This window comes from Acanthisitta chloris, unplaced genomic scaffold, assembly GCF_000695815.1.
Source record: "Acanthisitta chloris isolate BGI_N310 unplaced genomic scaffold, ASM69581v1 scaffold14997, whole genome shotgun sequence".
Lineage (NCBI taxonomy): Eukaryota > Metazoa > Chordata > Aves > Passeriformes > Acanthisittidae > Acanthisitta > Acanthisitta chloris.
This window is the reverse complement of record NW_008683296.1, coordinates 12,568-39,941: the sequence shown is the minus strand read 5'-3', so window position 1 is coordinate 39,941 and position 27,374 is coordinate 12,568. Positions and strand designations below refer to the sequence as shown.

General features: G+C 38.3%; 1 protein-coding gene across 1 annotated transcript in view; it reads right to left on the bottom strand.

Annotated features, from left to right (window-relative positions):
• The window catches only part of LOC103806211 (suppressor of tumorigenicity 7 protein homolog), a gene marked incomplete at both ends in the record, with an annotated part of 49,311 nt that overhangs the window by 14,029 nt on the left and 7,908 nt on the right, over positions 1-27,374 (bottom strand). The window contains 3 exons of the mRNA XM_009078891.1: positions 4,375-4,477; positions 6,036-6,108; positions 15,606-15,720. Coding sequence (XP_009077139.1) covers positions 4,375-4,477; positions 6,036-6,108; positions 15,606-15,720 — 291 coding nt within the window. The remainder of the gene's footprint in view (positions 1-4,374; positions 4,478-6,035; positions 6,109-15,605; positions 15,721-27,374) is intronic.

The window sequence follows — 27,374 nt, the reverse complement described above, 5'->3', positions numbered from 1 at the left end:
AATTGAGGAATGTCCCAGAAACAGCTGTGGTCACTTATCAGCATCAGCTTGGGATAGTCACATTACATACAAGTGGGGAAGCTCCAAACACTTACAAATAATATTGATGAAGCTGTGTGTCTGTGTGTATACATATACTTTTTTCCTCAGCCACTCCACAAATTATGTACTCTCCACGACATAGGGTTTTTTTCCATACAAACCCCTCTGAAATTATGGCTTCAGTGGCAATACAAATATTTTTGTTTATCTCTTAAATTTTTGAGCAGTACATTGTCAGACAGTGTCAGCATATTTCCTTGGGAGCAAAACTACACAGTGCGTGGTTCTACACTAAAACAAAAGGATACTAGTCTATAGAATCTCACTGAAGGTGAAGATGGTTGAAAAAGAATTCAGACAAGTCTTCACAAACAAGTGATAAAATATGCTGTGATTCTTCCCATAGTGAAATTCACAGCTCTTTGCTTCGTTCACTTTTCTGAAGTACTGCTGACTTTAATCTGCTATTGGTTAAATTTTTTTCCTACTAAAAAGAGTCCTGAAAATACTCTATTTGATGAAGTGCCTTGTTTTTATGTAGGCAATCTCTGCCAAAGTATAAACTTACAATTTGCTGTAGCTGAGTTGTCTCAGTTACATAAACAAAAAGACCTGTAGAAAGATGTAGGATCTTCTACCAGAGCTTTTCTGTCACAGTTTACAAAATTAAGCCACTTTCAAGCACAGAAACCTTTTAACAGGTAAGATGTCCTCAGAATGAGAAGTCTTGATCAGTTTGACAATGGTTCCATTTTGCTGCAGTCAAGAAGGAGATCACAGTTGAAAAACCTGAGCTGGTCTTGCACTCAGCTTCCAGAAATAGCACAGTCAGGTCTCTCTGGACAGATCTGTCAGGCTGCACTGAGATCTGTATTGCTTTGCTCACTTAAACCGAATTGGGTACTTTCGTGTGTCGTATGTTGAATCCGGTGTATTCCAAAAATAATGAGAATTTATCACCTATGACTGAGGCTTAGTGGACTGATCTCTAGGAATGAAATTGTCATTGAAATGTACTCAGAAATGGAAAGAGAGACCTGTGTCAGAAGAAGGTTATTTGCTGGAAGGGTGGCTGCCTGAGTGAAGGCTGTCAGCCGTATTAGGTCTCTGTGAAAAGCATTTCTGTGCAGACAAAATAAAACTGAAAGTGATGCATAGTCATCAAGAATCAATGGAAGTGGGTGCCAACATCTGCATGACTTGCATACTGAGAAGACTCCCAGATCCATGCATACCCAGATCCATGCATATACACTGGTTTCTATGTAGAAGGTAGATGTTTTTGCAGGGTTTCTCACCTCTTCATAAAGATGAAAATCTGGGATTTTAAAGCTGATTCTTCTTAAGCAGAAGAATTTTCAGATTACATTCAAAAAAAAGCATAAGACCTCTACACTACTACTATGGAACTGCAATTTGGCCATAATCTTCCAAAGAAAAATTACAACCATTGTAAGAATTCCATAGCTGTTTTACACAAACCTGTGATAAGTTACAGTAGAAGACCTGGTCTCCCTTTCTTGCTAAATCCAGCTTAGCAGCATCTCTCAGTGTGTTCCGAGAAGGTACCCTGCATTCTCTTTGTCTCAGAATCTTATTAGCAAAAATGTGCTATTTCCAGTTAAATGTCTTGAAAATGCATATCCAGTAACAATTTCTTTAAGTGGTAATTATCATTTGCACTGAAAATGGTAAAATCTTTTCCGACAAACCAGAAACATGTAAACCAATTTTTTTTCTTCAATAGTGCAGAACTCTGCTTTCAAGGCTTCTGCTGGGAACCTTAAATAATTTGTCACCTTTGTAATTTATTTTTTCCTCAGTCTGAACAAAAGACTCTTTAGCATTTAAATCCTAAAGAAGCTTTGAAGACACAATATTTTTGTGGCCCTGTTAGATTTCTTCTGACGCTCGTTGCTAAAACGTATCTCCATTTAATTGAGAACAAATTGGATATTACTTCAATCATAACTGAGTAGAAATTGAGGTGCGACATCCATACCATGCATAAATTATGAACAAAAACATACTTTTCCACCTTAATATCCTCTAGCTAATAGCTGAAAGAATGAGTGTGAAATCAGCAGTGCTGTATATTAATCTGTATTATGCTACATTGTTTTAATGCTGAAATGTGATTATTCTGCTCTCATTACTGCTTTGTTATCCTGGTAATTTATATGCTTCACAAAGGTTTTCAATTTCAAAAATACAGACTTTGAAAAACTGAGAGAATCAGTTAACAATGTGAACTTGAGGAAAAGGACTGGAATTTCTTTAAATCAAAAGTACAGAAAATAACACACAACCTGCATTTCACACATGGGCATATTTGTCAGAAAGGAAATTCAGCCTTGCATGGAACAGTCACCTAACCAGAAGCTGGCTAGTGACAAATGATGAATGACAGTACTGATCTACAACAAAAGTAGAATCTTGGAGGTCTGGAATTGTGAAGGTTATGGAGCAATGGCCACAACTTACAGTAAGGTGGATTTTGTGAAGGAAGTCAAACCAAAGAACATCAAGCTCTTTAAGTATAAACAGGAAAAACAACAAGCAAAAAGGCAGTAAATGAAGACTTAACCTCAATTTCATGGCAGTGCAGAGCCTGGAGACAATAGCAGGATGGGCACTAGGAGCATGTGCAGAAGTGGAGGCCACTGCAGCCAACTATTTCTGACCCTGAACAGTGAATGAGCCAGTCAGTTCCAGAAACAGCCAGACAAGCATGACTGACTTAAAGTGAAAAGATTCCCACTCATGCAAAGCCATTTATTTAAAGAGGAGAGAAATATTGTGTGTTAATATGGAAACATTAGTATGCAAACTGTTAAACTAGATTTTGATGGAATTAATTATCAAAAGCATGCAGATAAGTGAGGAAAATGGAACAGGCTCATAAGGATTGCTCACGACAGGCTAAACTGGTATCTTTGCTTGGCAAGATCTCTAACCAGACTTCAGTAAATCATTAGAAAGATTCACCCAGAACAGGACTGGACTGGAGTTAAACAGGCAACCAGGCAGAAGAGAAGTTCCAATTTTTCTGCTGGTTCAAGAACCATTGGGATGGAAGAAAGTAAAGAGAGTTCCACAGAAGCAGTCCTGGAACCAACTTCATTTAATATTTTCATTTTATAGTCTGGCACAAAAATACAAGATCAGCTGATAATACAAAGGGACTCATCTCACCTAAATCTTGTCATCTAAAAATCAGGCTTTATGGGAAAACAGTTGCTCCTTTCATAGTTAATGTAGAAACAGGCACCTCGGAGGGAAAGGCTGTCTAGAGATGTCTAAGATAGTTTGTTCTATATTCCCCTACACTGCCTGTAGGGGAAGTCTAGATGATTTTATTAAGCAAACAGCCTAACTTTCAGATAGCTACACTATGCTATTTAGTGGTTGGTGTAACAGATAAAGCTCCCAGGGAAAATACTTAATTCCTGCAATGAGTGATAATTAACTTACTGCAATCCATGTGTACACATGGGAGAGGTTTATCTTGACCAGACTTGGTGTTCAGTGGTACCTAATGAATAGGTTCCCTACATTAACACATTCCAGTCTTCTGCTGCTTACTTTCAAAGGGCAATACTGGTCCAAAGGTTTGTGGGGTGAGGTTCAGAGGCCAAAAAGGCACACGAACTGAAAAGCATCTGCCCCTAGCTTGCCTTTTCAATGCACTTATAGACTGCAATACTGAGTACTGGGTGATGAGATAATAGAATACATCAGCCTTTAGCAGCCTCTGGGCAAGATTCTTATTGCTGAGATACATATCTAGAGAGGGGATTAGGGAATTAGAACATAAATCCCTTTTTCACGTTGTAGTTCTTAGCAATTCTTCATCTCTGAGGTTTGTGTTCTCAGAACTTAATGACAGGGTGCTGCACAAGGAATTACTAATGCAATGTATATGAAGCACACCATGAGCTCCAAAGATAGGCTCTTTTGTACAGCATGCCAAAAACATATTCCTACATAGAATCATCAAAACAAATAAACTGTGCTATTTTGAACTAGAAGATCTTTAATTGCTATTTTGCAAATAATAATCTGTCTTTATGTATGGCTCTGCCCTGCAGCATAGCATTTGGTGATGTCTACTACTGCAATCCACTTCAGCTAAGATTTCAAGTTGCACAGTCTAGAGTAGAAGACACTGAATGTGAAACAGCAAATGTAAAAATTGTGCAGACTATCAGCTTCTTTCCCTTCCCATTGTTTGCTTCCTTTTCCACAACATCACTTGCTAATCTAACACAGAAATCAGGAGTTAGGTCCTCAGCAGTGTTAGAGCTACAATAATGCTTTCTCAATACTCACTTTTGGCACATGTGGATTAAATTCTACTGCTCTGTGAATAGCTTCTACTGCATTCATCTCTGCAGTACTCAGCCCTCGCCTTGAGGCAGCCTCTGGAGAAAATCTACAAAAGCAAAGAAACAAACACATTAGGTCAGAAATGCTAACAAGAAAAAGTCAGAAAAGGAATCTAGAACATGGGCCCATGTAACCGAACTGAGTCATTTTCCTATGCTCTCCAAACTTCCATAGCAAGTGGAAACTCTGAGTTATCTATTACATCAAGGCCAATGAAAATCCCAGCAGAAGTGGAAAGCATGTTTGCATCTAATCATGGCAGAAAGTCAGTTCAAACAGTCCCTTCTCTGTCACTAATCTAAATTTGCTCTAAGTACCTTGCTAAGGGGCATATTCAAGGCTGAAGTTGCAGAAAAAAAGAAAAGAAAAAAACCAACCAAGAACAAAGAAAAAAAACCCAATGCCAAATTATTGTTGGAGGGTTTCTATTAAAAACAGGTTTGGGGAAGTTTTAAGGAGGTTCCCAACCCAATGCCCCTGGGTCAGGTTGGGATGGAAGCACGGTGCAGCAGCAGTAGCAGGTGGTCTACTGGCCACGGCACCATTGAGGGTAGCATGCCCAAACTGTGGGCAAATCATCTGCCCCAGTGAATAAAAAACCAGACCATGCAATCTCTTTCTCACCTCACACCCCACGGCTAACTCCAGAGCTGTACTTGGCAGGCAGACACCACAGGGAAAGCTGTGACAACCTTAGCCCTGCCCTCCCAAGCTGGAGTCGCTGTGTAGGGAGGAAAGATGTTGCAGTAGGTACTGGCGATCTACAGGATAAAAAGAATGAAAGAAAATTACTTAGACCTTGATGTGTACATACACTTTAAAAGCAAAAACTGTCAGGATGTCAGTCAAGAAAATGGCTTTCCACTCTACTTGCTTTCCAACTTTAGGGAGGCATTCGACCCTCAGGTGCACAGACACAACTCTACCTGGGATTTGTGTGAAGGCATCTGAGAGCAGAATTGGGATTTTTGAGCTCCATCTCACAAGGAGCTGAGCACCCTTTCAGAGTGGGCCAGTGCTCTCAAGTCCACAGACGTTGAATAGATGTGCTCAGCACCTTGGAAGGTCGAGACCCAGGAAAAAAAGTAACAGGAATGAACCAATATTTGTGCCTCTAAAAATATGAATATCATCTACCTCTCAGAATCCCTGACATAATAGTGCTAAATCCACCTGCTGCTATTTAAGTAGATGAGAAGTCTTCTGACAGCACTTGTAAAATGACATTGCTCCTTGTGCATCCACATTTATATATTACCTTTTTATGGTTGGATTTATACAAAGATGAAGAGGTTCAGCCACACAACCCTTTTTAGTTGCATCTTCATTATACTATCTAGGAAGCCAAAGCTCACCTGGACAGTATATGTAAAACTGAAACAATGATTGAATTTATGCTACTTCTCTTCTTTTCTTCTTCCATAGTATCTGAAGAGTAATGTTTGATCACTGCAAATTTTTCTTATATATGAAGTAATTTAATGAATTTACTGCAGGACTGAATTTTCCTGCTAACCCAGTAGATTGTAAGGGTGTGGGCTTAGCTAAGAGAAATCTTGAGTTAAATCTGGTATTTTGCTGGACAGTGGTTCTTAAGCACTTACTTGTCAGAGACAGCTCTGGCTTTGAGCAATGCAGCTGTGTAACATATTGTTGCTGATTTTGGTAAGCTTATATCTGTTGAAAAGAAAGAAAAAATAAACATCTGAAAACTTGAAAGTCTGCAGAAAGAAAAGTGATTGATACTTCAGAGTGAGCATGGCATATGCAAAATTATTACGTGAACACAGAATACTTTCTGATTTTGGGATATATACTCCCATATCACATGGATTTTCAAATTTTCACCTGATACACAGGCTTTAAAATGCATATTAATGACCACTGGTACTGCAATTTAAACAGCAACTGGGTTTATTAAAGAACTAATTCAAAGAGCAATATGACAGAGACATAATGAAAGAATTCATTACTCTATACATAAATGTGTAGGTAACTTAGAACAGTTGAATTTTTGCACAGTTCACAAAGCAACTAAGTAATAGCTGAGGACTGTCTTTTTCACTCTTTGTGTTTTCACTCAGAAGCAGTTGTCTAACATGAGTATGTGGCAGCTATGCAAGTTAAGACAGCTATTCAAGTAATAAGGGATTTGACTTGCAAGCAAACAACCAGTAGATTTACTGCAGTTAAATATCAACTGTAAAATAAGGTGTTTTGCCTCTTAAGGAAATGCTGGACCAAAACATTCACCAGACAGTCTCTGGCCATCTTATGCTGACACACAGAAGCCACAGACCTAACCTAAGCCATTACTTAATTTATATCTGTTCTCTACCAGCAAATTGGCACAAAGCATTAAAAAATGTAGAGAGAAATGCTGCTTAACAGACTTGAGTGATAGATTTGTTCCCACTGTTACAGAGATGAATTGACTGCCACATTAGTCATCTACCCAGCAGACACATATTATACTGCGACTGAAATATTCCAGCATTAAAAAGTTAAAGACTACAGCAAAATTAAAAAAAACCCACAACAAACCAAACCCACTAAAAGCTGGATTCTGCAAAAAACTTCTGCACACTGTGATAGCTTCCTACAGTAAACACCAAATACAGTGTAGCAAACACAAGGCACTGAAGTAGGACCACTATAAAAGTGAGGAGCAGTTAATCTGACTATTGTTCTAAGAAACTATCCCTCGTTTTTTCATTACAGTTGATTAGAAAGACAAAATTACCATGGTAACTTCTGGATTAAGAGAAACTTGTGATTTACTGAACTCATGTGCCTTGCAAGACAGCAGTCCAAAAGGGAGTTAAAGAGGACATGCAGGTCATATCTCAGCAGTCACCATCCTTCACGTATTAAAAACCAAGCAACCAAGCACAGTGTTGTTCTGCTAGACAGAAAACATTGCCAGAATGACTGAGGCACTTTGAAAATGCCACCTCTTAAATCTTTTCTATTGCCTTTTCAGGTACTTGCACTTTAAGTATAAGATGTACAGATCTTGTTGGAGGCTTCCCTATAATACATTCCAACTATAATTTCACTGGAGTATGTGATTGTAGCAACTAAAGTAATTAAAATCAACACCAAGCAAAGCAGTTTGGGTGATGGATATGTTAATTACTCCACTAATAGAAGCTAGCTACAGACACAGACATGAGCACATCTTCAGTGACAGGAGGAGAAAATACTTGTAAGCACATTCAGTAGCCCTGCTTAGACCAGGTTCTCTTGTTGTTATTTCCAACAAACAAAAATGCCTTTTTTCCAGAACATATGGGTCTCTGTCTTTCAGTATAAACCTAATTCATCAAATCATAAACGGAGTGAAAGATAGAGGAGTGGAAAAGAAAACAAACCAAACATGAGAAAACCAATGATGCGCTGCCACTTAAAAAGTTTTCAACTGGTCAACAGAATACCTTATTTTCCCCTTACATGTAAGTGCTTCTCTGGGCCATCAAGACGCCATTACCTCACAGGAAACATTTTCCCCTGCATCAGTTCAAACCTAGTAATATTGGTTTGGGTTCTGACCTTTGAAAGGTCAGATGACACAGAACATAGGCACAAATGACACAGAACAAGAGGTCTGCCTAGACCTAGGCAAAAGGCAAACTCTACATACAAAAAATGGACAAAGAGGATAATGTTTGCTCTGACTCCTAATAATGCAGCGAGAGCACCACTACACTTTTGTATCTGTTTGAAGGAGCTGAAAACTAGATGGAATCAAGAGGTCTGGAGTATATAACTGATGTAGCAGAGGAAAAGCAGATATGCTGATGAAAGCTGCTCACACAGTTTCATCAAAGCAAGCAGCAAAAAGCCAGTAAAACCCAGAATGACAGAAAGAAAATGTCTATTCAGCCACTAATACACAATCCATGAGGTTAAGCAATGAGACTACTCACTACACAAAAAACTTCTAATTACATGTATAAAGCCTAGTTTCTGCATCAGGTCACTGATACTTGAATGGAGAATGTTCAGTGGAAGGTGAATGGATCAAATTGTGAGGATTATAGCAATTCTTAGTTAAGAGATTAAGATATTGTGCAGTTAAGAACTGAGCTTGATAACAGGTTAAATATATTAAAACAAAACACTATCTTCTAGTAGGCAGTAAGTGTTTCTGAGTTGGAAACATCTGTGCATATAGATTGCAGGATGATTCACAACTAACTGTTGGCACCTGTCAGGAAGGGAAATGTGAGGTAAGGCTCAAGTACACCATGTGAGTCATTCCTGCAGAAGAAACGGAATTTCTCAAGGAATGCTGCATTCAAATCTGATCACCCATGGTCAAGAACAATAAAAGTAAACAGAAAGAGTGAATTATTTTTGTATCATCCAAATGAAATACAGACTGAGAAAAATTACAACTGTTCCCTAGGCGTACCCACATGGAACACCAGGAAAGGAGATGGGTTACTTAGGTAAAGGATAAAGCTAGCACAAGAATAATGAGTTCAGAGTTAAATTTAGGCTAGAGATTAAAAGTAGGTTTCCATTAAATGAATTTTTGAGGCAGATTTCCATGTAGAATAGTGGACTAAACAAAACAGCTAATTCTATGATGGAGTTTTCTCAGCTCATGGTCTGATGACTATAATACTTTGAAATACTCACATAATTTAGGCTTCACCTCCAAAACTGCACCCTCATATTTTAGAGTAAGGCATAAAACAATTATGTCTGGTAACAGCTTGAATTTAGCAAGGGAATAAAGTCTAAACTAGCCCTAGGAGATATGTATGTACTCTGTCAGGAACCAAAATGAAGTTTTTATAAACGACTGTGTCCAGCTCTGTGAGCCATCTGGCAAAATATCTTCACATACACTGTTTCCCACCCTCCTGTGATTACTTGTGGAACTCCCACAATGTGCTGAAAGCTGTGACTGCTATTTTGTAGTCAAATCCATTAGGACATTTTTGCCTAATAAGAACTGATGTGTCAATCTCAAAAAAAAAGGCTCTCCTTCTTCTTTATTGCTTGTATCTTTAAACAGAATACAAAAATCTAGACTTAATTTATGAACATTTTCTTTTGATTAGCCCCAGTCAGCTATGGGAAGGGTTGGGAATGTGAATTCTTACTGGTCATTTGCTTCTTAAGCAGTTGTTTGTGAGAGTGTACAAATGGAAAGATGCTATGGATATCTAAAATATGCCATATATCATCCAAATATGCCATGAGATCTATTGTTCTTATAAATAGAACTAAATCAAGAAATTACAAATCTGTATATGAATCGGTACGACATACCCTATCCAAGTCATCAGAGACAGACATGTTGCAGTTGCTTCAAACATCTAAGTCACTAATCAGAAATTATTCCCTATTTCAACATCAAAGTGTATGTTATTTACAAGTCAACAACATCACATATTTCTATGGAATTAACTTTAAATAGGTAAATAGTCTTATCAACATTAATAGGACTTATATATCTGCTGAAAGGAGCTGTAGATCTGGGGCCAAATTTCCACAGTAAAATCCTTCCAGTCAAACTGCTAGTTCTTCTTCATATAGTACTGGAGAGAGACTACATTAAGCTGCTGGAATAATTCACTTATTTCCAAATATGTAACTGAAAGTGTATCAACAAACTGGAAGAAGTTATGCAAAGTGGTAAAACAAAGGATGGTAGAATACAGGACATATATTGTGCTATGGCTTGGGTGCAAACCCCACCTCTGATTTTCTCTCCCTCAGCCTGTCTGTAGAATCTAGTGTTTAAGAGCTAAGCCAACACCTTCTCTGTCTGCACAGAACCCTCCCAGTTCTCTGCACCTGCAGGTTAGATTGTCAACTTTTGCACAGTTGGTAGGAAGAATTACTAATGGGAAAGAATGAGAGTACTCTAGCAAATATATATGGGCAGGCTGGATCAGTGATGACAGAAGAGAGATACAATCATCTATAAAGACACTAACATTTATAAAGAAAGTGAATTGAGCTGATACAAATAGCTAAAAACAAGCATAATGGGATGGAATCCAATAAAGAAAAGTATGAACTGAACATCAGGGAAAAAACTGTCAAAAAGATCTAATATCCTGTAGTACTATCTCCCACAAGAATAGTCAATGCATTTTTCCACAAGACATAGTAGAAAGCAAGCTGGAGGGAGCACAGCTATGAACACGGTGCTTGCAAAATAAAGCAGTTCTGATTCTCTGTACATCTGACATTCTTCCTCCGCAGTGGGAAACACCCCAATCAAACATGAACACATAGCCACTATGTATGATAAGGTCTGGATTTTGGTCTCTTGGTAGGATGGGAAAAACATTTCAGCACAAACAAAAAGTGTTTATTTTGCCATGACCACAACACAACTTACAGTGCTCAGCTATGGAAAGACTTGAAGGTCACTGCTGGTTGTAAACATTCCATACCTAACACTTGATGAGCTGCATAGCAGTGACCAAACATGTCTCAGCCCCATTAACTTGACCAAGTGCAATCCTAAATGCCTGTAGAGGGGAAGGATTAATTTCTGATACAGAAGATTAAAAAGAGCAAGATTAGTATAATTACTTTTTGTGCTTTTGCACAAATAGGAGAAACAAAAAACCCACAGAATCATGTGGCAAAATACCGCATGGTATCAACAGACACAGAACTGATACAGAGACCTAATTGACATGACAAGTGATTTTGACATGGAGGAAAGAAACTAGTTCTTAGAAGCAGAATCTGAAAAAGATGTGATATGAATAAAACCAAGCAATTCTCTTGATATTAATGTTATACAAACCGGAGGTCTTACATGAGTTACATCTCTTGGGAAAGGTAGACTAGGCTTTGGTATGGCCTTAGCTAAAAGGAATTTTCTTGTAAGATCTCTCTTTCAAAGAAACAAAAGGATCATAAAATAGCATGCACGAGGTAATGGTTGCTTCCATACTGCCACTTGCTATATCTTTAACTCAGAGGAAAATCCTTTATCGATCCTACCCAGTAAGCTCCACCAGGTAGAACATCTTCTCAAAAATGTCAAACACAAACATGGCAAGTAACGAAACTGATGGAGTAGAGCTGTGATCTCAGTGTGTGTATATATATATATATACACAAAACCCCTAGAGACCATAGCTAACATCACTGCAGGCTGCATGCAAGTCTGCATGCAACTGCAGCTCTGTACAAAAGGAATGCCTTCAAGTTCAATATACATAGAATTTACTCATTTCATAGCTCTGTAAGGACAAAAATAAATGGGACATGAGGACAGAGAAAGAAGAGTAGCCTTGAATAGGCTACATTTTAGACAACTAATTTTTCTATGATAACTGTTTGGATTTCAGTAAATTGGAAGTATTGCAAGAAAAACAAGGCTCTGTTTCTTAAAGTGTTTCTTCAAAGGCCTGCATTTTGATTGAATATTAAAGTACAGTTCTGCTAAGTACGCTGTTACCAAATAAAAAAGTCATAGCATAGAGCAGAACGAGACCTTTTGTATTTAACTCCTACTTTCTTTCTATGTATCCTTCGGTCTAAAACATCCGCTCAACTGAACTCTGCATTTAGAACTCTGTCTACATGGTAACATGGTCTTTTTCCTTCTCTGCAATGGTGTATGTGAAAGAAGAATCTGTATAATGTGTTCGTCCTGCAAACCAGGAGTCTTATAGTCTCACTGGAAAACATTGTTCTTTCAAAAAATGAAAGCAAGGACAGGTTTATAGAGGGACTAAAGACTAAGACTAAATGCACAGGCATTCACTCTTTCTAAACCCAAGTTTCAATTGCCAGAAAGGTCTGAGTTTTCACAGATTGCCCAGACAATATCTATCAAAGCAACTGGCTGCCCAGGGAATTTAATAAATCAGTTGCTCTAAGCATCACAACAAGATGATCAACTTCACTGGAAAACAATCTGTTTAAAAAGCAAGGAAAGAGGAGTAGAGAAACTTTACCTACTACAAATATCAGAAGCTTGTTCTATCAAGAACAGTCTCTTTAGCTGCCATAATTACCTCTGCTGTAAATAACATGGATCGTGCTCAATCAGAGCCAAGAATCTTTTCAGAATTCAACAGTATTTAGGTCATCCTCACTCTATTGACAGACACTGAACTCTGAAACCATAATGATGTAGCTCAGCAACAGTGCATGCTGTCCCACTAATGAGGCTCTTTTTCCATGAATAATGAGTATGGACATCAGCTCTGTTGCCAGGTACATAATATAAACACAATTTAACACATGGCTTTTGGTAAAGCAGTGCATCTGCTTGCAGAGGCTGAGGTTTCACATAATGTGATCCAACTTTTTAGCCCAGGGTGGGGGCAGACTGCTCAAGGAAATAATTTGTTCATATGTTATCAAAATACAATAAATCAGGTTTGGTCTTAGTCAAAAAAGGCAGTGGAATGGGACCAACAGAAACTGCAGATAGGAAAGTATAAATGAGTTCAGTGTTTTATACTCCAATAAATCTTACAACACATAAAGCTGATGAGTTCTAAAATGAGCTGAGACTCCCTGAGACAGGCCTTCCGAGACTCATGGACTGTAAGGGTTATACTGGTTAAGCCTGTGTTTGCTGAGTCCTTGTGCAGAGCTAGTGTATACACACACCGTACTCAAAGCATGAGTTGAAACTGTATGTGTTCAAACAGTCAAAGTAAGAGCTTTATTTTCAAAAGTCTTATTTGTTTTGACTCTATGAGATGCTTTTAAGAAAACAAAACACACCTTCGAGTTTTATCAGCTTCTGTAACATAAACTGCCACCATGGTATTGTTTAAAACCAGGGATCAGTGCTTTAGTATGCCAAAGTAGAGCTGGCACAGGAGTTTAGTCTTGAGATTTTGGAAGACATGGCTTAATTCCCTGTTCTGCCACAGTTCTGCTAGCTCTCAGGACTGTTACTTCATAACTACTACTTCATAACTACATTGAAGACTAGAAGGTGCCAGCATCCTGTAGTGCCTGCGGCATAAAAATGGGCATTTCTATTTACTTGCTTCCTAACATGCCAAATTAAAGACTAAAGGGATATATCCCTGTGTCACAGGAATTACTGAAATACAAGGAGCTACAAGGAAGACTCTGATGTTACTACTTTAACTCCTGATTTCTTCAACTAGACTAAGACAGCCAAGATCTCTCTCAGAGTCACTACTGCTACTGGATGGCAGCACTCAAAGGCCTGGGTGACATTTTGATCTTTGCTTGGAATGATTTGACTCCAGAAAGAGTTTAAAACATTCCAGGCTGGACTTGTAGCAGTGATTATCACTAATGTTGCCTGTAATCAGCTGCTTATTTATCTTTTTGTTAAATAACCTCAGCTCAGCCACAGTCTACTGCAGAGGTCTGAAATCTGGCAGGATGATTATGTTAGTGTCAAGCCAATAGTCTATTATGAGTCTCACTGAAATTTATCTTAATTTCCTAAGCTATAATATGCCAGGAGAAAGCAGTTAGCACATACTCTGTGGAAGCTTCTGCAGTTTTTTTCAGTTATACCCTTTGCTCAAGTCCACGTGTCTCAGTACTCCAATAAACTTATGCATCATCCCCTTGCCACTGTTCTATGTGATGATATAGGTCCAAGTACTAGGACTGACAGCAAGAAGCCTCTGTCTGTGTGAGCTCTTCCTGTTCTGCTTTTTGGCATCTAGGCAATGCAGCAGGGAATGATAAATGAAGAGGAGGCAGAAGTTGCAGAGAAAAAGGTAGATGGAAAAGATGTCAAGAAAGTAGTTGTAAAGTGGGTGAGGAGGTGCATCTTGACCATCACTGCCCTGAAGAGAAGATTGGGATAGGTAGTTAGAAGAGGCAGAAAAATGGAACTGGGAATGAGGATTCTCTGGTAGGAACTGGGAACAACAGAAAGTTGAAATTGACCATGCAAAAGAGAAGTAGAAGACAATTCAGTAGACAAAATGGGTCAGAAGACCAGCTAATCCCTTCAAAGAATCAAAGAGTGTCTAAAGTACTGGGGATACAGACTTCAGTGTCTATATTGATAGACATTTATACAATACCTCAAATGATGCCCATGTGTTTTTTCAAAAACTCTGGATATTATAAGTCTTAAAATCTCTGTTCAAAGAACACTAGAGGTAGTAAGAGCTAGCAATTAAGAACATTTTAAAGGCTACAAGATCAACCTAGAGAAAACATTAAGAAACATCAAAATTAAGGCTACATAGGTTTCACTGAAGTCAGCTATTTGATTCATGCAGGTTATGATCTCATTTTTAGTTATATGGTTACATAATTCCTTTCATAAATTCCCTTGCCATAACCTAGTGCACAGAATGAGACTTTTCTGAGGAGAATTGAGGACTGTGTAGTAACACAACAGGAAACTGATGGCTGTAGGATCCCTGATTCACTTGTTGCACAGCTTGTAATGTGGCTACTGAGTAAGTCAGGGACTGCAGCAAGAGGAGGGAGAGGGGCACTGTGCAGGTTGATGAATGTTGCTCTAGAGAACTGGATTGTATTCCTGTTTTTGCCACAAAATTTGTACACAATACAAGGAAAACCTATTTAACTCGCATGCCAGTCGGCACTTCTCACCCCATGTCTTTGAGACCCTGGTGTCTTGAATTCAAGTTCAAAGGGCTAGAGCTGAAGTCAGTAGGAGCTGTGATTTGAACATAAAAAGTGATGTAATGCTGCATAAACCAATGTTTACTGAAAAATACCAAAAATTAATGCAAAATGTTCAAGCTTTCCAAGTTTTCCCCATAAAATATGAAGTCTGCTACTCACTAGACTGCTATGAAGTTAAATCAATTAATGTTTGTAAAGTACTTGTATGCTACTAAGTCAACATTCACAGGAAAGTCCACAAGGGAATTGATAATCCTTTCTTCAGACAAGGTTTGAATAGCATGCAATAAAAAGTCTGCAGAACCCAAACAGTAATTCTTTAAACATCAACAGAAAGCAAAGAAAACACTGAAGAGCTGCTAGCGAGTTCCATTACCCTGTACAATGAATTAAGCATGGGTGGCAGAAAAAATGCACAATGTTTAATCTTTCTATGGACTGTGTAAGGGAATGTATGAAGCTTGTGCCAATCAACTTAATTACAGCATTTCATAAATTTTAAGAGTTTGACTTAGAAACATTTCTTATGTGTGTACTATGTAGAGAAAAAACAAATATATTTATGAACTTACCATCATACTTTGCTAAGACTGCCTGGACATCTGCATATGCTTGCAGTTCCAACAAAGCCTCTAGTAGGTTTTCATGGATGTTGAACATGCTGAGCAGAGGAAACTCCTTCATCAACTAAAATCAATAACATATGAAAGGGTTAGACTATTAAGATGGAAAAGGGTTTCTTGTTCAAAATGCATTGACATAGCCAATACCAAGTTATAAACCCTCAGTTCTCCTTGCTCTTAGCTCCTTCCCAGAGTTCACTATCATCTCAGAAATTTCTGAGGTCTTAATGGATACTAGGTCAGGTTCTTGACATGACATGCTTGCATTGGATGTAATTAGTCAAGTCCAACAGGACAGCTATCTGAACACATAACTCCTCTTCAATTAGCAGGCTTCTTTGAAGTGAAGAAGAGTTATCTTACTGTTCCGGAAAAGAATTTTCAACAGTGTAGCTCCAGTATATCAGCGATAAGTAATCCAGTACCTCTCTGATATATTAGTAGAAAAAAAACCCAGAAAATAGGTTGAAAAAAAATGAGAATAACATCAAAAGAGAGAAGCTTAGATACATGCAACTATATTATCAAGTATGTGATGCCATGATTTGTAATTGTGGATACTTCAGAACACACTTGCAATTGTGGCCAATATATATTAAAAAAACAGCAAAAGAAAAGTCAGCAGCAATAGGAAAGGTAAAGTTTATACATATCTGACACAACTAAGGAATCCATCTTGTATTACAAAATTAAGAAAATGTGTAGTTAAAATAATCTAATCCTTTCACATGTCTTTACTTTATGAACTAAGTCTTTGAGAGATACCAGTGATTTGTTCTTAGATACCGTCAGTTTCAGTATCTGCATAGATTCAAATGACTGAAGCTGACAATCTATTAGATCTCCTTTTTGAAGTCACACTTATAAGAAGCATCCATGTTTTTTAGTGCAGAATTGATTAAACAATATTTTTTATTGTCAGAGTGATTCTCTAAAGAACTTAAGTGTTAAAAGATCCTTGATTTCTTGTGTCTTCTTTATGACTGTTTAACTGCCTACATGATGTACATTCAGCACATAAAGGTCCCAGACAGTGTAGAAATAGGATAGCTGACATTACCACTGTTCTTCAGGCACTTGCAAGGAAAAACTATCATTTACAACCTCTTTGATATGGTTTATGACAACAGAAATACCATAATAAGTCACGTAAAGAAAATGATCCAAGGTCAGCCTTGCTCTATTTGAAAATAATAAGCTGGACCCAAAAAATCTGTCACTTAATAAACCTACCTTAGAAGTCATAAATAGAGAAACTGATGAGAACCAGCGAATCTTCATCTCAGAAACAGGTAACATAAACAAAAATAAACCAGAATTGAAACAAGAGGGGTGGAGATTCACCAAGAACTTCAGAAAATGAGAAACAGGTTATGCACTAGAGCTTCTTCACTGTTAAGAAAGAGACCTTAATAGGTAAACAGAGATGCAAAATGCAGAGAATTTCTTCCTTGTGAAATGATCTAGCACAAGTTAATGGAAGAACTATTCTGACCTGCCTGGATAGTACTGACTTTGCTGCAATTTGAGCATTATTAAAATCTGAAAGGCAAGGATGGCAGTGTTTTATTTAACTGATAATACAAATTTCTGGTGAGATTCAGGATCACTGAGACAGCAGCTGAAAGGGGTCACTGAACTTTTCATGCTAATGGCATGGGGATGGCCATGAAGTTCCTGGTTTCAATGGTAGGAGCTGAACCTGGACCATACCTTAATGCTCATCTAGATGAAGTGAACGGATTTGAGAATAAAATAAAAAGTTTAAGTCACTGCTCATGAAGAAAAATAACTGCAGGTGTAAATTCACATAGTTGGCTTCATCAGTTAAAGATCCAGCAGAGAGTCTACTTCTCTTCATTCTTGTCCTTACTCACTATTGGATTTTAAAGAGAGGAAGCTACTATTTGGCAGGAAAGAGCATGACAGAATCTGGCTCTACATAAATGTGATTTAAAGTTCAGAATGAACATCTTGCAAAGAAACCCCTCTAAGGGATTAAGAAAGATTACCCCTGCTCATTGAGAATGAATAACGGCTGGCAGAATAACATTCCCTCCATCAGTGAAGAAAAGGGAAGAGCTGCAGCAAGTTATAGATGTACTGTGGCCAGTAAAAGCTCTTACTCTGGTTCTCCATTTCTCACTGACATCACTTACTGATTATTTCTTTTCTATTTTAATTAGGTTCCATCAGAGTGATAAACCCTGTCTCAAACAGCAGCAGAATAAAGGTCACTGTCTGGACTGCCAGGCCTCCAAACTGACAAGTGTTAAGAAAGGTTTCATCTGGGAAAGGTTGAATGTTAAGAAGTCCAACCCAGTAATAATTAACTCAGTTGATATTGTAGCCTCAAAAATAAAACACCTCTAAGTGGCCACTCAGCTATTTGAACACTGACTGTGCATAAATGACAGCATGTTTGACTATAAAAAAAAAAGAAAACAAAAAGAAGACAACATGAACTCATTTCTCTGTCATCTCAGGATGTAGAGTATATAGTTTTCACTGCAGATAAATTTCAAGCACAGTAAAAATTAGTTTTATGAAAGGAAGTAAAGCCACTTGAAGGGAAGAACATTATGACAGGTCATTTTTAGGCCACACAGTGAAAGCAAACACTGGGGAAGAACAAAACTGCCACACAGGCCTGCTGAATGGTCACATACTGCCTCATACTGAGGAGCAGCAGGGAGCAGACTGTGTGCCTGCTCCCCTTCCCTCCCTAGCAGATGGAGAGGGAGCTGGCTCATACTCCTCACCGAGATGCAAAGATGGGCACATTATCCCTGAACTCAAGACGAAAAACACACCCTCGAGTCCCCCTGACCCGTACAGCATTGAGCTCTAATCTGGACTCCAGTTTAAGAGGAACAGACATCTCTTTGTACACAAAGATTTATTTACAGTGAAGTTACAGACCAACATCTGCCAAATTGTTTTGCCTATCAATTTTAACTCTCTTTACATCTTTACTGACAAATGAGTGGCAAGCACTGCGCTTGAAGAAAAGGTGAAGGCTATGTAATCTCTCTCCACACCTTAAGACCTCAAGAGACAGCCATCAAATTCAGCACTCAAGATTTCTCACCAGCATTTTACATGAACACTAGTGAGGACTAAAAGTTCCTTTGTAAAATTCATGTTACTTGGTTTCTTGGCTGGTATCAATGAGAAGTGATCCACTGAGCAAAGCTCATTTTCGTACCATATGAAAACAGACACTACACAGCTATGAGTGTATTCCCTCCTTACAACGTAAGGATATTCATAGAGCTATTGAACATACCATACCAAATCTATGTTCACAAGGATTTTACTTCAAACTTGTGTTGGTCAAAATACTTTCTAGCAATGCAATTGAGACATGGTCCTGGGTTAGTACATATTCTGTTCTAATTGCTCTGCACATTTGGGGGTAAATAGATACAGGTATAGAAAGTGGAATTGCTTTTGTTTGAAAGATGCATTAGGTATACTGCAAATACACACAAATGGTAGCTTTTTCAGATAATTAGTTTTATGTTTTTAGATAAACAATATTTTGTGAGTATAAGTTTGTCGTAAAATTCTGGAAATAAGCCTGACACAATCTGAACAGTAGTCCTGGGAGTATCACATTCCTCGTCTCACCCCCATTCACATTGCAGGGTGTAGGTTCAATGATTTTGTGATGGATATGAAAGTATGATGATCACAAAAAAAGTTTTATAGTAGAAGGAAATCCACATCTGATTTACTGAACAAGGAACAAATTTTACCTCCCAAAGGACAGTTTAATGCAGAAGATTCCCCTTCCTGAGAATATTTCAGTCACCACAATTTTCTCATTTAGATCTAACCTTTCAAACATTTTCATGGAATGTGGCTTTAACTGCTGCATCCGTTATTCTCCCTGTGATGATATTAACATCATGCATCGATTAGCAATGAAACATTATTTGTGTAGAAAACAGCTTTAACCTACACTTACACCCACAACTAGACCCCAGGACTCAAGGGAATACAAAGGTGGATAAATGAATGCTCTCATATATAACCTGGTGTTGACACATTTATTCTCCATCTGAATTATGGCTGTAGCATGGTCACATATTTTATGGGCAATGCATGTAACCATTCATTGCTGCTTATACTCATACCTTCTCAGCAAACAAACAAAAGCATTTTCAGACCAATGGGTTTGACTGAATGCATTCATAAAAAGGAAAATGAATTAAACTTAAAATGAAGAAACAACAGGCAAACCAGGGAAATTCAATTCGCACAGTGAAACTGTTACAACCTTAATTCCTAGTGTGTATGTTCTTGCAGTGGGTATATGAAATGCCAAAATCTGTCTCCTAAGGGAGGAATGACTGAGGCTGCCATCTTTCAGGTGCAACTGTTCCCCACTACTGAAGAATCAAGCACACAGTATGGATAGCATTGTCATTTTCACAATTGCTTTGCATGAACTGCTTTCTGGTATATGATTTGTAATTCGCAAGAACTGTTAACTGAGCTAGGTAGAAAAGGCAAAACTCCAATCCATTGCTGAGCAGACAAACAGAAACCTCCATTTCCGTGGGCTTCATTGCCTACAGCCGAGCTTTAAGATGTCTAAGCCCTGATTGAAGCTCACCCTGGGCTTGAGGCAAATATGACACTCCACAATGACCCTCTGAAGTCTTATAAGCTACACTAATTCTGAAGTTCTTCTCCTGGCCAGCTCACCCGGTAAGGACAGAAAGGAACAAACACTGTCATCAGACTAAAGGTAGCACACAAAAAGACTCTGTTAATAATGTCAGGTGCTTAAAAATTAGGCAAACTCCTGATCCTAAAAGTGCAACTCATTCCAGCATGGTCTAATTATGAGTGGGATTCATGTGATGTAAACAGTCTCACAGCTCTCGGAGTTGGAAAACAACATGTAATACACTGGACCTGCCCGAATTTAAGTTCTGCTTAATTACAGCCAAGTAGGATTCTGTCAGTTAGTGAATTTCTCCAAGTGCTGCATCCCTTTTGACAAATAATCACTCTTTTGCTTGGAAGCAGATCCACAGTTACTCTTTCAGAGCTCAGAGAGGATAGAAGCTTAGAAGCCAAATCTGTCAGATCCTGTTCTTTCGAAGCTTGGAAATGATTATCAACAGGATTCCCACATTTTCATCCATATGTGGAATTCAGGAAATCTGACAAATTCAGTGTCAGAAAAGAGACCCAGGCCCAATTTACACTAACTGTGGGATGGTACAGGTTTATACTTTGCTGACATTCCATTTATAATTTGACAAATGGGAATTTAGACCTAGTGCTCAATAATAGTCGAAGATAATATGACTTCTCCTCAATGCAGGATTAACAATGAGCCAATAAAGTGATAAATATCTTATCAAACATGCAAACTCGAAGGAAATATGCTAGAACATGCAGCCTTTATGTTCGCCCTTAATTGGAGGATTAAAGTCTTCAGAGTATGACTTGAGTTCTTTAAGGAATATAATTATGAAAATGTTGTTATTGGAACTATGGTGTAAAAATGTAGGTATTTCAGGAATAAAGAGAATTTTAAAGGCAGACAAGAACCGAGAAGAGTGTGAGTTGTTCCAGAGGTATATTTACTACTAAACAATCATTGAATGGTTTGGGTTGGAAGGGGCCTTAAAGATCATCTAGTCTCAACCCTCCTGCCATAGGCAGAGACAGGTCCGACTAGAATCAATCTATTAATATATACATCTGCTTCTCCCTGAAGGTAAAAGTGGCAACTAAGAGGTGGAAAAAACAATAGACAGCAGCAGAAAAGGCATTGCAGAACTCTTGTCTGACTTACTGCTACATGTAGATTGCATCAAGGGTGATCCGCTTTTTCATTAATCCGTTGAAGACCATCCCAAAGTACTTTTTGCAGAAACTGACATTTTAGAAGTAGATTTTTAAATTAAATTAAAGTGAGGAAATTATCTAGCAGCTGAAAACTGAGCTAGGAGATTCCAGATCAAATACAGTAAGTAAAGGACAGTATAAAGCCTCGAACATGAAGTGATGCAAGATGGCAGACAACAAGGAGTTCAAGTTACCAGGGCTCCCACCAAGTCTATGTGACTATATTCTATTTTAATAGAATCACAATTCTAGAAACCCAAAATTTATATGAGAAACATTATTGGTTTAGGTAGTAGTCACCAAATTTCTAGCTTTTGAGGGTTTTACACAGAAACACAGTCATGACTAAAAGTGAGGGATCTGACTCATGTGTAGATAAAGGGAAGAGATAAACACCATTAGGGGGATCACGGAAGGCTCCATTTGGTTAAGAGCCAAATGGGATATTCCAACCCACCCTTCCCAGTTACCATACCATGGGAATCTGTGACAAAACAAACTACATTTGAAAATGCAGACATATGAAAATGTTAAGATCAGTGTTTAGCACTTGCTGTCATTGCAGTGCTTGTGTGTCAGAACAAGAATTAACTGACAATACTAGTCTGTGGTGGAGACTGCCAAATGTCGCCATTCATGAGCATAATACTCTTCTAAAATCTATGAGGTAACTCTTGGTCTTATTTAACCAAAGTACTTTCCATTCAAATTTTAACAAATTGTACTTCAAACAACTGCTGCAGATGCTAATAAAGCTAGAATCCTACTCAAGACAGAGTAGCCTGCTTAACCTGACCTGTGTACCACAAGCCAAAGAATCTGACTCACTCATCCTTGCCTCAAGCACAAAAGCATTTAAGAAAGACAGTAGCTGCAGATGCAAGTAGCTGCAGAAGTTATGTTGTTAAGTTGCTAGGGATCATAACATTTTTATTAGCAATTAGTATTCTCTTTGTTTCACATAGCTTGGTAATTCAAGGTGCAGAACACTGTCCCAGCTAAGTACTTACATTACTCAAGAGGAAATCAGCAATACAAAACTCAACAGAATATTGAACGGAAAACCTTGTTCAAAGCCCATGGCAAAAGAGGTTGACAAGAAAGTATGCTAGATTTTCAGAACCATGATACTAGCAAAAATCACTAATACCACGGGTCATGAAAAGATAAAATCCCAACCTACCCATATCATTAAAATTGATTTAGTATGGCTGAGTACCCTTTTGAAGCCATTGAGTGATCTAACCTCTTAAATAATTTTAAATGCTCAGTGCAGCTCAAGTGTTTTAAGAACTTATAATGCAGCCCATTGATAAGCATGCAGCATTCTAACAATACAAGCTGCTTAGGTGTCTTCTGTGGCATGAAGTATGCATTTAGAGACTGCAGGTGTGCACCAAGATGAACACAGAAACACATCCAACTGAATTATACTCAGCAAAGTTCTCAGAGCTAAGGATGTAGAAGCAGACTTCTACATCCTTTACTGTGACCTGAAGAGTAATTTCTCACCAGATATGACTGATCCCAGAAATACTACTTTTCTGACCCTTAAGAAGTGTTTCTGTTTCTATCCTTCTCCAGAGCAGAGGACAGACCTGGAGACCCTCTTCTCTCCCTAAACCTCACTTGCTTCTAAACAAAGCTGCAAAGCATAGAGCAAGTTGTAGTTCCACTGTGTCTCAGAAATATATGCTTATTAAGAAAACAAAGCAGTCTTCCAGGGAGCACAGGGCCCTGGGTTAGAAGATAAATACACTTCAGAATGAGTTTCTTCCATCTTCTCTCTGACAGAGGAAGCAATTAAGAGCTTCTGTTTGCTTTGTCCAGTAGCACATGTTCTGCCTGCCACCCTTCTCTTTCATAAACATACATTATCCTTCAATTAAAGCTTGTTCCACAGGCCAAATGTTCTCCAGAACAATCCCAAGCAGCTCAGGTTAACTTGACAATTCACTTTCTTGCATGGTACTTTTTCACCTGGATACTCATGAGCCAGTTAAGGGATGTAACTGTTGGTCTGCTCCTGAATTCAGTGGTGCAGTCACCAAACCAGCTGTCCCCAAAGTGCAGGGAGAAGTGCCTTTGCATACTCTCCACATTCTCTCTGTTTTCAATAAATCAAAAGCACAAGATACAAACCCAGCACATTTCTGTTTTCTTCCATTGTATTGGTGAGGCAATCTAAAAAATGCAGATGGAAAGCAGCTGGCACAGAAGGATACCCTTGCTCATCACGGTGTAACTAGCTGGGCTGCAACACTGTCCACAAGAAAGATTCAGCAGAAGGGATGCTAAAGATTCCCCACAGACACCATTACAGCCTTTTGCCTCTGCACATACCAAATTTTCCAACATCATTCAGAACAAACTAGTTTAAATCCTCCTAACATAATCAGCACAACAAATAAAACAACCAGCACTGTAGACTTTCTCCTCAGGGACAGTAAAAGCAATCTAGTTCCCTCACAGACCATATCATGCTCTGTATAAACAAGAATAAAACTGGAATAACTCTGTTGACTACGCTGGACTTATTCCAACAATACACTAATCAAAATGAGATCACAAGTTAACTCAATATACAAATAGTGACAGCTGCTGGTTTCTATAGCAAAATATAGTAAATAATTATAATGAGAAATACAAGCAAAAGCAACACCTATGTATGATTCCATTACATGTTTCCAGGAAAACTACAGGTTTGTAATTCTCATAATTCAACTCAACTAAATGAATTACATCCAAGCAGCATATCCAGCAAGAAAACACTATCTCAAAAACAATCAGAGAAGCAACAGAAATTCCAACCTAACTTTTTAAAAATTAAAACACCCATGGCTTTAAACAATTTAAGAAAACCACTGGTTTTCAATACCTTCAGTATAATATTAAAGAATATGATTTTCCTATCAGCAGTGTATATAACCATAAAATCAAAATCTTATTTAAGTCACTAACAACTCATTTTCATTCCATGAAGGCGTTTTAAGCAGATCTCAGCCTTTTCTTACATAAAATTCAAGTAAGACAATCTAATTCATCAGTAATGTCCTCAAGATGGCCTCATATATGCAATGAATTAAACACGCTCAAGTATTTTATTTTTTCAAAGTGGCAAAGACTCACTACATCCCAATCATATTTCCCAGATGGTGTCATGAACCTCTTAACACTTCATTTCCATCATGTTCCATGTCTTGAGAAACCTGTTTTCAATCTTTCAAACACAAACAGGGCCTCCACCCTCTGTCCCCTGATGCGAGATTCAGCAGTCCCCAGCCAACATATTCTTCATATTCTTTTTAGGATGAATAAATTAATCTCTTCCCTCATCAATCACATAGAAACCTTCAATGACAGATTCATGTTCTTCAAACCTCTTCATAAGTATATTATTTATGTTTTCTATGAAGAAATGGAGGACATGCATTCATCAGAAATAAGCAGCTCCAAGCCAGTGTAAGAAAAGCATCTGCAAAGCTTACTTGGCCCTACTCTTGCTCCCAGTGTACTGGAGTTGTGACCTAGAGATACTGCTATCTAGAGCCCTGCTAACCCTCAGCTCCACTTGCTTGAAATGAAGAGCACTAGAGGCACCTAAATTCAGTCCTGAGGATTTGGCTCAGTGTCTGTATGTGATAAAACAGAATGCACTGATCTGAGTTGAAGCTCTAGAAGCTGAAATTCTATCTTTATACCTCCTTTGTCTTGCATCCAGTCCTTTGATTTTAGCAAAACATTCCTGTTGAGGAGTGTTTTCTCTGTTCAAGTGTCTAACCAACGATGACTTTGCATCTCCCTGTTACTGTTGCCTTTTGAGATTCACGTTGTACTCAACTTCAACAACAGAAAATTTTCCCTCTAGTGACACAATAAACCATTTCATTATAATCAAGCTCTCTGGTTCCCACTTTGCATCAGAAACCTAGGACTAGATGGACCATCCAAGTCCCTGAATCCAGTGCTCTGCATACACAGCTAGCTATACACACAGAAATCAGCAGAAGGAGCTTCACAGAGTATGTGTTCCGCATAGCCCTATCTACAAATCACAAAACACATTCAGCAGACCATAGTAAGCGTCAGAAGTTGCCATAATTATGATGTGTGACATTTGAATGTGAAATTCAAAATTTAATCTTTCTTGTATATTGATGCCAGAACTTAGAATTCCAATGTTTGTCCCCAAATATTTCTTGTCCCAGAGTGCCTGTGTAACAAAATTCATGAACAATCAGTGGAGCTAGCTGGACTGAAAACAATGTTTTTGAAATCAACATTCTCCCAGCTGACGACAAGACTGCAAAACCAGGTCTTTCTTCCTCGTCCCTCTTTCTCACACTCCTAGCTGTACAATGGGGTTTTTTTGACAAGTTCTTTTTCAACACCTCTGTCTGGGAACCTGGTGATTCTGGGGAGAGAGAACTGTGTGCCTGAAAAACCCCACCAAGAGTCAGGAAACAAAGCTACTCACCACTTGCCATCTGGTAGATTAGTTAGGATGAGGACTTGCATTATTACGAGGAATTCTGTTCAATGTTTTAAAAAAATACTCATGAGTGCTCCAGTTCCAGTAGAAGATGTTGGGTACTGGATTCCAAGCTGGTAGATATATTTGCCCTCCTGCCATTGATGCAAGTGCCTCAGCTCCAGAGGAACTCACTTGCCTTTTTACAATAAAATTCCCACTGACTTGCAACAAGAATTTCCCTTTTCATTAGGCAGGTTCTGACCATTCATCAGAGTTGCCTAAAGCACACTTTATAGGTGCTTCATTCTGGCCTAGGATTCCCTCTTGTGCATTTAAAACTTAATTCCTTCAGTTTAGCTTGCAGAACTCTGTATTTTGCTAGATTCATCTCTACCTGACTTCTGTGGGAGCCAAAATATGAAGCATAAGAAAGGAGAACACAGGAAACTGGTAAGCAGTTTTACCATCATCTGCCCAGAGCTCTAAGGTTCCATCCTCCTTCTGTCACAGACTTGCTACCTCCTCAAAGAATTGTGTTCGTACTCTGCATCCTGGGGATCTACCCTGAAGAAATGCTGGGCATTCACAGCTACCTCTAAACTTGAGCATTTTACATATTTGAAACACATACAGTGCCTTATGTGGACACCTGCCCCTCCTGCCATCTCCAAAATAGCTACTGTTTGGTGTTTCAGATATGCAGCTTTGTAGCTTACTGATTTATGACTACCACTGGTAGCTCCCCTGCCTACAAAACCAGGATATAGTCAGACCTCATCTCAGAGGGGTTTCAGTTCATTGTAGATTAATTACTTGCATTTGACCTTTCAGCGACAGGTTTTGCATGAATAAGTAACACTGTTCTCAGGTCTGAACAGTGTGAGACAAACAATGCACAGAGCCAAATTGCAACTTTGCAAGGAGAAAACAGAATACTTACAACCTGCTTATTAAGTTAGCAGCATTCACTACCTGCTTCAGAAAAAAAATGTTACTAAGTTTATGATCAAGTAATTAAAGACTGCATTCAATTGCACATATACCAGGATGGGAAATTCAGTCTGTATGGGCAACAGTCCACCTGATATTTCATGTTGCTTTCAAAATCTTATAAATAAATGATCTCTTAAGTTAATCTTTATGTACATTACACACACACAAGCATTCACTACCTGCTTCAGAAAAAAAATGTTACTAAGTTTATGATCAAGTAATTAAAGACTGCATTCAATTGCACATATACCAGGATGGGAAATTCAGTCTGTATGGGCAACAGTCCACCTGATATTTCATGTTGCTTTCAAAATCTTATAAATAAATGATCTCTTAAGTTAATCTTTATGTACATTACACACACACAAGTCGGGAGT